The sequence below is a fragment of the Agrilus planipennis genome, unplaced genomic scaffold (assembly GCF_000699045.2).
Source record: "Agrilus planipennis isolate EAB-ADULT unplaced genomic scaffold, Apla_2.0 scaffold229, whole genome shotgun sequence".
Taxonomy (NCBI): domain Eukaryota; kingdom Metazoa; phylum Arthropoda; class Insecta; order Coleoptera; family Buprestidae; genus Agrilus; species Agrilus planipennis.
This window is the reverse complement of record NW_020438917.1, coordinates 496,592-511,593: the sequence shown is the minus strand read 5'-3', so window position 1 is coordinate 511,593 and position 15,002 is coordinate 496,592. Positions and strand designations below refer to the sequence as shown.

General features: G+C 32.4%; 1 protein-coding gene across 1 annotated transcript in view; it reads right to left on the bottom strand.

The window, feature by feature from the left end:
* Positions 1-610: 610 nt before the first annotated feature.
* Positions 611-15,002, bottom strand: part of LOC108741115 (zinc finger protein jing homolog) — a 97,643-nt gene continuing 83,251 nt past the window's right edge. The window contains exons 2-5 of the mRNA XM_025973668.1: positions 3,575-3,754; positions 3,344-3,488; positions 3,079-3,277; positions 611-2,619 (exon numbers count right to left, since the gene is read on the bottom strand). Coding sequence (XP_025829453.1) covers positions 2,430-2,619; positions 3,079-3,277; positions 3,344-3,488; positions 3,575-3,754 — 714 coding nt within the window. The 3' untranslated portion in view covers positions 611-2,429. The remainder of the gene's footprint in view (positions 2,620-3,078; positions 3,278-3,343; positions 3,489-3,574; positions 3,755-15,002) is intronic.

Sequence of the window (15,002 nt, the reverse complement as noted above, 5' to 3'; positions counted from 1 at the left end):
TAAATTAACTCCATTCTCAATAATGTAATAAACGCCAAATGAAAAGAAAATTTTTCGAAAAGAAAATTTCACTCGTCGTCCACATAATGGGATGACAATTCATATTTATTACATTAACTTAATTAATATTTCAACTTCTTTTCGAAAAATTCTAGTGACTAAAGAGCTGCTAACTGAAGATACAGAAACTTAAGTATACTTAAAGTAAATTAGATTTCAATGTTATAATGTAACGAAACATTTGTTGGTAATTAAAAATGAAATAAAAGCGTTATTGTTAATGGCTTGGCAAATGTTTTACATACCAGTAAGATGATGTCTTAAACTGGTAAACTTCCTGATAGGTATAAGGGTACATACTTATCCGATTTTAAATGTTGTCGATCGTGAACTTGATAATATTAATAAGACATCGTAGTAAGTAAGTACAAAAATTAATACCCTAGAAAAACGATCAGATAAATGTTCAGGTTGTCTGATATCTGAGACAATAAATAAATATATTAAACAGCAATATGTAAGAAAGGGTCGCCACGGATATTACAGGCGGATTATAAACATCTTTTGCCAATCAATTTTTACCTATGTACATGTAATAAAATATACGAAAAACACGACGAGATCATTTCAAAAAAATTATCTAGAATGGATTTCACTTACTTGAACACCGAATAAATACTAAATTAATAACAAACAAAACATTGCATGGTTCATGAATTTTTCACTTTAACTGACCTTTGTAAATGTCATATAATTAAAAAAAAAAATGGCACCGAAACTTTACTTCGCATGATACTAGCGTTTTTTTATTTCCTAGTTCTTTTTTTAAGTAGTAAGCACTGTTTGTGGCAGTAACCTGGCAGTGTAATTTCTCTTACATCACTACCATTACAAATTAAATTTACTAGAACACATTTAGTATCTACACAAAAATCACACAGTTTTAATTAAAATTAGCAATTTTGTAAATTCTAAATTGGCCTTTATCTTACACACGCACAAGAGCAAGTCCTTCTTTACTAGTAAGATTCATGCCAATTTCAATTTACGAAATTGCACTTATGTATATCAATAGCAACTGAAAGCAGTAACTTGAAATTCAAAATGCGAAAATTATATTTCTTTAAATTCAGGAAATGACTTTAATGTTCGATATTCAAAACGTCTGTGTAAAACGGAAAAAATATATTAAATGCAGAAAGCGACATTAAAGCCGGAAATTAAAAATGCCAAAATTGTATCTCCTTATAATTCAAAATGTGAAAATTATACGTTTAAGTTGACGACCTTTTCGCTACACGACGCTGCTCCTATGTTTAGTTTTGACTTTGACGATAGACTGCGCTGCACATGAGACTTAGTTCGCAGGCTCACCGTTATACGGTGCTTTTCAGCAATTTATATTTGTATACATACCCTGTCATATGTATTACTTTTACACTGCATTTATTTCAAATAAATTACTGATTGAAGTTATAAATTCTTTTCTTAAAATGTAGTCAAATGAAGTTTTAATTATCACAATTAAGAAAATCACTTGAAATGCATGATTTAGAACAACTGTGATCGAAAGAAATGCACAAATTTAATGTTAATTTAGGAAGGAAGGGCACCACAGACGTGAGTTTTAGGCGTTTTGGGAAAATTAATTTCTCATTGAATGTTTGATAATGAGAAACCGCGAATAACTTTTCTGAGTGCATGTACTCCCGCATTTGCAAATTTCAAGTTACATAAAAAAATAATAAGAACACACAAGGAGGAATGTCGAATGCCGATTTTTGATGTTTCCTTTTGAGTCCACCTTTCTGTTAATTACGCTGATAACGATCGACAAAAATTACCTTACGATTACAATCATAATGATATCGATGATGACGACGACGTTGAAGATATTAATTACTTAATAATTACAATAACTTAAATTATAAACGGCTTGCATAACAATAATACCGTGAATTATTATAGTTAACCGTTACAGTATGATCAAAATGAGACGAAATGGGAAACAAATGATAAAATACGAATGAGGAAATCACACGAACTACATTATGTATTAAAAAATTTAGCTAGTCTATTCTAATAACTAGAATTTAACCAGTGACATGGCAGTGTCTCAGGGCTGGTTGCAACTATTTAAACAAGTTCCCGTACGTCTGCGACGAAGAGAACTTAGCTTACGTTTTACTTACAATACATACACTCTATACTGTACACAGTGAAAGACTCCACAATCAATAATGCGAAATATACAATACTATGCGCTTCTCTCTTACCTTATCATAATAATCAGCTATCATTCATCTGTACTTTTTTGTCTTCTCTCTTCTCCAGTTTTACAAAACTCTGTGTGATGTGTTCAATTTGTTTCTTTTTGCGCTTGCTCGAACAGATCACAAAGTGTTTGTCTGAGAATTTTTGCTTGTTTATCACGTATTTTTTTTAGGTTTGCGCTGATGCTTGAGCCTTTTTGGTTGTTGTTGTTCTTCTTGTTGACTATTTCGAAGCGAAGGAAACAAAATGGGTTTTAAATTATCCACCGAAGACGGCTCCAACGAACGGATCGAAACAGTTTTCGACGAGCTATATTCATTTTCATTAACCCACTCATCTGGAGTACTGCAAAAGACGTGTACCGTTTTCTTTTAATCGAAATTATCAGATTAAATATTACTACTGTAATCCAATTTTTTTTAAGGAAGAAATAGGCGTCTTCAAAGAAAGTAAATTCAGTTTTTGTTCTCTTGATATCATGCAATCAGACTTTGCATTAAGTACACTTCTTGTGCTTCAGTGTTACTAATATGCTCACATAATAGTAATTTAATTTTTTGGTAACCCAACATAAATTTATAAACTTGCCAAAATTTATTAATTTTCGCTTATAAATAGGTGATGGGTGATTACAAAACTACACAATAAAAACTGCAAAATGTGATAATACGTTAGTTAACATAACAATTTTTTTTAATTTTTTTGAAAAGGAAAACGACATTTTCACATTTGAGTTGATATTTTACATTTTAGACACAGTTATAACGAGTAAAGAATTATTTAAAAAAATGGGTTAATACTTACATGTCAGCAGGGTGCCATTTGACTAGAAGTTGTTTCTGTCCATTCTTCTGCACCCTTGTTGCAAGCACCTGTCCTCGAAGCATCATAACATCCCCTGAGACTCCCTCTATCTGTCCCATAGTTCGCTTTTCAGTCATCCTTAGCAGACGATCCTGAAGTCCTTCCATAATCCCAGAATCGAAGAAATCAAACATTCGCGCTGAAATAAACAGAGCAGTCCCGTTTCATTGCTTTTACCTTTAAACTTTTCCTTTTGATTTATTACCTGACCAGGGTTGTCTTCTGAATCGAATCTTCTTCCCGTTCCTCTTGAACAATTTCGCCGAACCATTTTCCACGCTCTTCTTTGCAGTACCATTTTGAGATCCATCGCTGTTAAAATGGTTGTTGACGTGCCGTTCTAACGAAATCTGTAACAAATACAAAAGTTAACAATGTTTTGATACAACTCAAGGAAGCAGAAATTGAATAATAATTTTTTTCAATAAATACTCACTTGTGAGTTGAATCGCATGCCACATCCTTCGACTATACATCGAAAAGGTTTGGTACCAGCATGGGCAAGAACATGACGTTCTAACCATGACCGGGAACAAGAAGTGCGACCATGCACTTTACACCCATTCCATAAACACACGTACGTTTCTTGTGTTGCTTGGGATATCACATGTCTTACCTATTTGTGGAAGAAGATCAACATAAATTAACTCCATTCTCAATAATGTAATAAACGCCAAATGAAAAGAAAATTTTTCGAAAAGAAAATTTCACTCGTCGTCCACATAATGGGATGACAATTCATATTTATTACATTAACTTAATTAATATTTCAACTTCTTTTCGAAAAATTCTAGTGACTAAAGAGCTGCTAACTGAAGATACAGAAACTTAAGTATACTTAAAGTAAATTAGATCTCAATGTTATAATGTAACGAAACATTTGTTGGTAATTAAAAATGAAATAAAAGCGTTATTGTTAATGGCTTGGCAAATGTTTTACATACCAGTAAGATGATGTCTTAAACTGGTAAACTTCCTGATAGGTATAAGGGTACATACTTATCCGATTTTAAATGTTGTCGATCGTGAACTTGATAATATTAGTAAGACATCGTAGTAAGTACAAAAATTAATACCCTAGAAAAACGATCAGATAAATGTTCAGGTTGTCTGATATCTGAGACAATAAATAAATATATTAAACAGCAATATATAAGAAAGGGTCGCCACGGATATTACAGGCGGATTATAAACATCTTTTGCCAATCAATTTTTACCTATGTACATGTAATAAAATATTACGAATAAAATTTCCCATGAATGCTTGGCTACCANGTATTGCCTTTAATGATGTTGATAGATTAAAAAGTAGTGGTGACAGTGTGCATCCTTGTCGGGAATCCCTTCCTAATATTTACTTCTCCACGGTGCAATCCTATCTCTATAACTGCCTGTTGTTCTTTATACAAAGTAATTGTAAGTATTACCCTTCTATCTCTCTTTGTAACTCATCCCAACATTTTCAAGTACATTGTCTAAATCCACAAGTCCTATGAATATTTTTATATATCTTGAAAATTTTTATATTATCTACTTAGTAAAATTTTAGTTCAAGGTTACTGCAGGACAATTATTATTAATAAATTAAATAAATTAAGCTTCCGATCGATTACTATGACAATGATTAGTAATATTCCTCGTTCCAACAAACCTGAATGGCTCATTTGAATCACATCAATGAAAATAATTGGAATTTAAATGTCAGTAGAGTTGTTTGAAATAAACAATAAATTCAATGTCAAAAAGACAGTGAACTTTTAATTACTATAAAAAAAAAACAAAATTTACATACCTGGACATAAAATGAGTCAATTTGTACGTTTTATTACGATACCACACCTTATTAAGAAAAAAAACAATAACTTTGAAGAAATAAATAGTGATTTACTATGCTTGTGAATTAAAAAAAAAAAAGAATAATAATAAAACAAACGTGTTTCATCATACGAAAGCGTATCAACTGAAAGTGAAAACATAATTAGCATTTCATAAAAACAAGTGTCTCGATAAGCTTATCGTACAATGTATTCAATAAAAACACAAACTACACCGGAGACATGACCATACACAACGAATCAATTCCTTCAATACTAACTTAATATTGTATAAATGTTTTTCCCACAACAATAAAGACATGATGTAAAACGCGAGTGATAACAAAAACAACAACGGAGTAAGTGATTGGACGGGCTGTTAGGAAGATGATTATATAAACAATTGTTAATCAAGGTGATGATCGAATTCAATGGTTCTCCATAATTAAAATATGGAAATAACAAACGTCAATACTAAAAGGGATTTTTATTTAAATTTACCATAAACGGCGGTATGCTTAACATTGAGGGTATATTAATGCTAATTTTTTCTTGATAATCGCAAAGAAATAAAACCTTAAAGGAAAAATGGAATTGCATAGATTAATGATAAGTGAACATTTCCACTTGATACGGAAACGAAGGTAACATTTTTTATGTGGAAGGCATTTGACTTTAAAAGAATGTGCTCGTTGCATTCTTTTTTGTGTTAATGAAATTTCTAAGATTTTTTAACTGAATAAAATTGACAAATATATATAACGTGTAATTATACAACACGCTACTGAAGTGAAACTTCTTCAAACACACAAACATAACAGCATAGGGGTTAAGGAATTGGTTTAATGGTATTATTTGGACACTATGCTTCGCACGGGTGCAATGCTGACAGTAAATATACTATAGAATGTCTTTATATGCAATAATCACAGCTTTTTTGTCATTAGTTAATACAAACCGGCCGGTACCGCCGCAACCGCTATGTCGCTGCATTTTAAGTCTGTAATATCTTCGAAAATATTCATTTAAATTACATGCTGTAAAGGGCCATATTGATCTATATTAAATGCACAATGTATTTAAAAGTACTTAATTGGATAAGGATTAATGCTGTATTGCTTAAAATCGCTTCGTAAATAAGCCATTATTTCTCGTAAAAAGTAAAGGATAAAAAATGGTTATTGTGGGTTATCCCTAAGAGATAGACATATACCATCGCGGACTTTTTTGTAGACCTTTTTAAGGTGTACAATACTGTAGTATATTATTTTGATCTATCTCGTAGGGTTCAGCCAGCGTTTGCAATGTAAGCGCAAAAAATGTGTTTATTTACGACATCACATTAGAAACCTCTAAAATTATCAGTGTTTCTCTACTATATTATGCATGTATTATACATATAAACCTTCCTCTTGAATTACTCTATCTATTAAAAAAAACCGCATTAAAATCCGTTGCGTAGTTTTAAAGATCTAAGCATACATAGGGACAAACAGCGGGGGAAATACGTTGAATAATTTTGTTACATAGCAACTCGTATTAAACGAACTTACCCTAGAAGAAGTTTCATTTATTTGCATTATTTACTTTCACGAATTTGTAAGCTGTGATCTCCAAATTAATTTGTAATATACATTTACTTGATTGATAAGTATCAGCTTGCTTAAAATAACTGATAAAAATAAATTATATTATTAAGATTTATTTAAATATGTTCTAACATGAGGGTATCAAGAAGCATCCTTTTTACCAAATTTTGCTTTGCAATTAAAAAAGGAATTTGTGAAAACTTTATCATAATGAATGCATTATACGTACAAATAATAGTAACGGTTATTATGATACATGAACACATACTACTACCCAGACGTTTATTATAATACAAATAATAGTGTTAAATATGCACGTCACGTATTTAATATCGCAAAGGACGACAAACGGCTGTGACCACTGTATGACTTGAAAACCATGGGAAAACTCACAAGTACGTAGCATTATATTGTACTTAGAAACGATAATTGCATTTTACCTTAACGTCCGGCACCCTATATTCTGTAGACGCCATAAAACGATATTACATATTTATTAAAACAAGAAAAATATGAAGAAAATTGCAACGATTAGTCGGAAATAACCACAATTAAGGATTAAACGGATTGACGAGAATAATTTGAAGATTCTAGGCCAACGGAAAACATCCTGTACATTTTGATTGACCAGCATCAATCAGTGAGTGAAAGGGCTGAGCCTGTCCTAGCCCGATTGCGAAGGATTTTGAATTTTCTGTGCTGCACTACTTACTTGAATTTATTTTTAGAAGTTCAATGCTACAGACTCCAGCTATTTGATAGCCGTTCCTGAGAAAAATCGTCTTGACAGACAGACCGACAACAACATGATCCTATGTAAGTGGTTTGATAATTCCTATCAGTATTAGTATCTGTCTTAAATGACTGACTTTACCATAAACAACTTTTGCTACGTTTGTTTTACTATCTATCTAACATAATAGTAAAATGTTTATAGATATGTTTGTACATACACCGATTACGTGAACTTTAAGCTGTTGTCCAAGAAACTGCATAATAACTCGAATCAATCAAGTAAGGAATGCTATTAAATTGTAATAGTCACTATGACTTCGCAATCATTATAAGGATGTAATAAAGTTCGATTACATTATAATTAGGGACAGAAGCAGAATTCATTTTCGTAACCATCCAATAAACTGCAACAATTTAATGCTGTAAATATTGAACGAAAACGAAGGAACGGTTTTAGATCTTTACGATTTGAAAAGTGGAAGAAATTATGTCCAGCAAGTTAGCATTACCATTTAAAAAAAAAAGGTGCACAGAATCGTAAATATTGTGAAAAAAATAATGTTGCATTTGTTTTTTAAAAAATAATCAATGTAGTATAAACATGACAATCAAGTGCATAACTTATTTCAGTAATAATTAATATAATGGGAGAATCGTCAAAATTTTGTAGGATAATATACGGATATGTATCTAAATAGTTCTGAATTACAAAAATTAATAATTTATGGTAACTTTCTAGGTTACATTTTTAATAGATATCATGCAGGTACTTACACCAAACACATTGATGAAATCGGTACAAAAAATTTCTGATATCCCACACGGACAACAAAAACTTTGAAGTTCAAATACACTAGTTGAAAACCAACTGCAGAAACTTCTTTGAAAGTTTAACTACATACGTATTATATTATGTAATTATTTATATACTAACTCGACAAAAACTTGGAAACGTACATAACTCCATGTAACGAGTAAGTAAACACAAGAACGTTGTGGTAATATAATAATGGAAATAATACCCCATCTGACACAGACAGTGGCTGGTTTACGAATAATCCTACTATCTAAAAGCAAAAGCAAAAGCTAGTTCGGAATATCAGGTTTGGGACCCCTAACGTTTCTTAATACCATTTATAACGCATAATAAACTTGTGAGTCTAGGACAAACCTCCAGACCATGTAGACAGCAGCGTATCATACAATATTTATTGGTCAACAAATAAAAGTCTAGTTTTTAATGTGAATATCAGAAATTATTTTAATTTTTTAGAGTAGTAACAGTTCTCCTTTCGAGAAGATTTTAATAACAGAAACAATAGAAGATTATAATTACAAGGAAATTATATTTTTGTCTGCGTAATNGTATGTTTTAAAAAAAACAATGATTAAAATTAAATTAAATGATTAGTTACAAAATATTGTTTTCACGAAATTACATAATAATTAAAGGTTTCACGTGAAAACTTCTTTAAAAGTTTCCAAGATGTTTCTTATTTTTGTAATTTCCACTGAATAAATCAGTAATTATTACTTAATTTGAAGACAATTACTGCAAAATTAAGTTAATTACCAGATATTAATAAATTAGTAAGAAATAACATTTTCAATAACATTTCTTGTTAAAATTCTATTTTAGAACACATTTTAGATTAAATAATAAACTTATTCAAGCAACTACAAGTAAGATCCTCAATCAGGAAAAGGATTATTGTAATTTCCGAACAAAATTGTGATTAATATTTTAGCATTAACATTTAAGGGATTAATAAAAAGTTTACCACCTCACGATTTCTTAATAAGTGATATCATATCAAAAATATACAATCCGTAATAATAAGTAGTTACATAAAAAAGCAAATTTTTGAAGCAAGTTTCTTAAGATATCGAAGGCCTACAAAGTCTCTACATAAGATATTTATTTATATTTGTTCAAATCCAGCATTAAAACTCGTCGTTATATGACAGTATTAAACCAGTTTAGTAGATAATAAATCTGACAGCGAGAAATAATTAATCGGTTAACCAGTATCGGGATAATTTTCACATATTTGTCTTTTAAAACAAATGCGTGTGCAAGTGTGAAACGCGTATTATATACCATTGGTGACCTTAACAGATAGTTGCTCTTTAAATGTGTTACATACACAACCATTTCCTAATAGCAAGCAAACTTGCTCAATAAATTTTCTTACCGCCGATATGGGACAAGTAACGTAAATTACTATTGTACTTACAATGCGCGAAAGCCTACTGTTACATACAACAACAACTAACTTAACGATAACTAATGTGAACGATAAATTCCAAGGTAAATTTCGACGATTTCCTTCAAGCCGTTCACACATTAACTTCCCTAATACTGAACATGGACAGAATAACAATATTTAACAAAAATTTCAATTACGTCTCTATATCTCTAACTGTCCATTATGCCAAAATTTGCCCATTTTAATTCGTAGTACATACGTGGACGTCTACAGCTAAATCTATTTTGTGTATGTAATTGTTTTTCGTTTGTGCTAGACTTACGTTCTACCCATTGGACTATTGACAAAATGGTCTCTGTGGCAAAATTGCCAATCATACCAATTCATCATCATCATAAGATCGTCAGTCCTAAGACTGGTTGAACACGCGCCTCCACCCTTTCGTATACTGAGCTAACCTTCGCATTTCCCTAAAACTAGAACATCCCACAACTTTAACTACTTCTGTAACAGTAAGAACAAGACTTCTTTTTGTTAAAAGCGACTCGACCTTGCGTTATCCTTTGCTTTATGTCTCTATACTGCATCCTGAATTATCTAACTTTTTAGATGCCGAAAATCAGAAACTTCTTCTAATTTTTCGTCTCCTATCTTTATATTTATTCTTTCTCTACTTTTTCTTCCAAAATTTTTGTTTTACATTTAGTTGATACCACACTGTACAAAACAGGTCTACTGTTAACTCGTACAAAAATGGATTATTGGTGTAACACCTTCGGCAAAAATCTGTTACCTATACATATAGGTGGTATTTTTAAAAGTTAGCTAGAAAAACGATCCTAATTTATATTACAACATCTTAAACTTCTATAATTAGTAGGAATCAAAATCCTTGTTGATTAAATCTACACAAATGATGTATTAAATTGATAATATGATCGATAGGGTTATACGAGGAACATAGCTCGCTGCAAAGAACGTTTGCTGTGCTGTTCGATTGCACAAAAGTGCACGGTTGCATTTTAAGCATTGCACAGCCGCGAAAGCCGATCCGAAGGCTGACTTTGATGTATGATTGGAATTCGCTTATTGATTGTGTTCCACGTTTCTTATCCACGGGCACATGTGTGTACGTACGTTAAAGAGACGCATAACTTCCTAGGTAACAACAGCGAGCAAACAACATACAAAAACGCAGAAAAGATTGATGAGAAGAGATGCATGATTCATGACAGCACAATCACATTGTATATATACAAATACACGTACATACATATGTATGTATCTTGTACATATGTATATAAATACACTTATGATGATTGGTAAAGCAAGAAAAAAAATGATAATAATGAAAAGGATGCTGTAATGCATAGCTTGGTTCCCAGGATAATAAAAAAGTACATTACATGGATAACTAGCCAACTGATTAACTAGACATTGCAATCCGATCGTGACAAGTCTGTTTAGAGGTGAGCCAATAATGAAGACTTTCGAAAGTCTCGTCTGTGATGTCGTTCATGCTAACTTGGGGTTTATTGGGTACGTATCAGCATCATAACGTCGTCAGTTCTAAGACTGGTTCGACACACACCTCCACTCTTCCCTATCCTTAGCTAATCTTTGTATTTCCCTAAAACTAGAATAACCCACATCCTTCACTGTTTGTGAACGGTATTCTAATCTAGGTCTACCTCTATTCCTCCTAACTCTCGTTTCCGCCTCTAATATGTCACCAACTAGACCTTCATGCCTGAGAAGGTGCCCTACCAACTTATCTCGCCTATTTCTTATTGACTTCCATAGAGTCTCCTGTTCTCCTATTCTATCTAATAGCTCTTCATTTCTAACCTTCTCTATCCACGGTATTCTCATCATTTTCATTTCGAATGCTGCTAACCTTTTTTTTTCCGCCGTGCCCACCGTCCATGTTTCGCACCAGTACAGCGCCGCGCTCCAAACAATCTCTTCCGAATTTCTAAATTAACCGTTCGCGAACATAGAAGGGTCTTCTTTTTATTGAAGGCGACTCGACCCTGCGCTATCCTCTGCTTTATATCCCTACCACTCCTTCCGTCCTGACCTATCTGACTTTCTATAGACACCTAAAATTAGCCACTTCTAATCCTTCGGCTCCTATCTTTATATTCGCTCTTTCCCTACTTTTTCTTCCCTTGCACACCAGCATTTTTGTTTTATTTTCATGCAATACTGTTTTGTCAATACAGCTTTCATTTTATTTATAGCAATCTCTAGCTCCTCTTTGCTGAATGCTAATACTGCTATGTCATCTGCAAATCTAAGCATACTAATCTTTTGCCCCTGTATATCTATCCCTACAGTTGTATTGTCCTTAATGATGTTGATCGCGTCTTCGATGTATAGATTAAAAAGTAGTGGTGACAGTGTGCATCCCTGTCTGACTCCCTTCCTAATATTTACTTCTCTACGTTTCAGCCCCAGCTGTGTAACTCCATGTTGCTTTTTATACAAACTAAGTATCACTCTTCTATCTCTGCAACTCATCCCTACATTCTTAAATATATTTAACATCTTGTCTCATTTAACATTGTCAAAAGCTTTTTCTAAATCTACAAATCCTGTGTTTCATTTTTCTATCGTTTTCTCTATATTTACCAGTAAAGCTAGAATGCCCTCCCGCGTTCCTCTATTTCTTCTAAACACAAATTGATCTTCCTCTAATAGTTCTTCCGCCCTTTTTTCCATCCTCCCCTATACAATTTTAATTACGTATACATATCGGTATAAAATATTTCTTGTGGGATAAAAATCTACACAGCAAAATATCCCGAACCCGAAAATTAAATTGAAAAATTGGTCATTGTAGAAAACACGTTAAGTTGATGTACTCTTAGACAGTGAATACGAAATTGGTCCTACAAAGGTCTACCACCTTATAATTTTATTCTCAAAAACAAACAAATCAAGTTAACATCATTTGGATTTTGAGGTTTAGATATTTCAAAATCTTGATCTCAATCAAATAAAAATATAATTTGGATATTTTGTTTGTATATTCTCATCATTATTTTAAATATACTGCTAATGGCAGGTAGGTAACTTATGTCAAGTCCTTGTTTTTTTTTCACTTTACATTTACACCAATAAAGAGATAAATTTAGTCTTGAAATATTTACGAGTGTTTTCTACACATTGGAAACGCATAATAGACGCAACCGTAGGATATTTCGTCAACTTCCACTAATCTTTAGAGAGAAGCGTTTTTGTTTGCAGTTCTGGGACCAGTTTGGGTCAAAACTGTATTTATTGTACCCTCACTCACATTTGTCCTGCTCATTTTCTCTGTTTGAACACGGTCTATTAGTTGTCCTTGAATCTACCTTTTATTCAGTCTATTGGGCACCGACCGTCAGTTTCAGTTCGTTCATATTTACAGCCGAAAAGAATTTCACTACAGCCGGATCGGAAAACATCTGTTACCTATATATACAGGTAGTATTTTTAAAAGTTAGCAAGAAAAACGATCCTAATTTATATTAAAACAATTTAAAACTTCCATAGTTAGTAGGAATCAAAATCCTTGTTGATTAAATCTACACAAATTGGTAATATGATCGATATCGTTATAAGAGGAACATAGTTCGCTGCAAAGAGCGTTTGCCGTGCTGTTCGATTGCACAAAAGTGCACGGTTGCATTTTAAGCATTGCACAGCCGCGAAAGCCGATCCGAAGGCTGACTTTGATGTATGATTGGAATTCGCTTATTGATTGTGTTCCACGTTTCTTATCCACGGGCACATGTGTGTACGTACGTTAAAGAGACGCATAACTTCCTAGGTAACAACAGCGAGCAAACAACATACAAAAACGCAGAAAAGATTGATGAGAAGAGATGCATGATTCATGACAGCACAATCACATTGTATATATACAAATACACGTACATACATATGTATGTATCTTGTACATATGTATATAAATACACTTATGATGATTGGTAAAGCAAGAAAAAAAATGATAATAATGAAAAGGATGCTGTAATGCATAGCTTGGTTCCCAGGATAATAAAAAAGTACATTACATGGATAACTAGCCAACTGATTAACTAGACATTGCAATCCGATCGTGACAAGTCTGTTTAGAGGTGAGCCAATAATGAAGACTTNAACCTCAACTAATGTGCTCTTTTTAGTTACGTGTCATGTTTATAAAGTGAGTACGCACCTAATTTACAGTAATTTCACTTCCGCTCACGTACTTCCGCTTGTTTTCCTCCACGGCTTCTATAGCACACATAAATTTTCCTATCAACAACTGCAAATCACCGACGAAACAGTTACAAAAACTATTTGATATTTTGAGACACTCACAAGGGGGATAACAATCGAAATAATTAAGTAGCGAATGAAAAAACGCCTTATTACTTTTAGCAGTGAGTATTTCATAATTATGCCCCGTTTAAAATTCCCTTGGTGTAAATCTTATGCAACAATCTAGTAATTTTTTGTAGTAAAGTTTGCCGAGAGCAAATGTTTGCTGAAGCCTCCCACAAAATTGACCGTTTATTATACACGTTCTGCATAAATATTACATAGAACAAACTGGAAAGTGTCAAAACAAACTTCCAAATATAAATATGCAAGAGGACGACAGACAGTTTCATTTGCATACGCGTACATGGACAATATGCATCAATGGACAAAATTTTACTGTGTAATAGAAAGCAGATTTACCCGAAATGATTAGTTTTTACTAACACTACTACGTACTATTTCTCTAATTTATTTTTAACTACAATTTAAGATTTCTACAGTCGTACGGTGGTATCTACCAAGTAAAATAATTTTATTTTTGCTGTTTTATTAGTAGGAATTTGTTGAACTTGTAGTTGACTCCTCATATTCTACAAACTACAAGCATGATTAATTTATAAGCGAGTACTTTGAACTATTCTGTAATATTATGTTCATTTGCATAATAAATCTTTCGGCATTATAAATTTACATATATACATCATGACCCGGTCGACCGAAAAATGTATACGGTAGCTATGTGAACACGTTTCAAACTGCTTACTTATTAATTACAGCACTAGATATCAAANTTTGAGACACTCACAAGGGGGATAACAATCGAAATAATTAAGTAGCGAATGAAAAAACGCCTTATTACTTTTAGCAGTGAGTATTTCATAATTATGCCCCGTTTAAAATTCCCTTGGTGTAAATCTTATGCAACAATCTAGTAATTTTTTGTAGTAAAGTTTGCCGAGAGCAAATGTTTGCTGAAGCCTCCCACAAAATTGACCGTTTATTATACACGTTCTGCATAAATATTACATAGAACAAACTGGAAAGTGTCAAAACAAACTTCCAAATATAAATATGCAAGAGGACGACAGACAGTTTCATTTGCATACGCGTACATGGACAATATGCATCAATGGACAAAATTTTACTGTGTAATAGAAAGCAGATTTACCCGAAATGATTAGTTTTTACTAACACTACTACGTACTATTTCTCTAATTTATTTT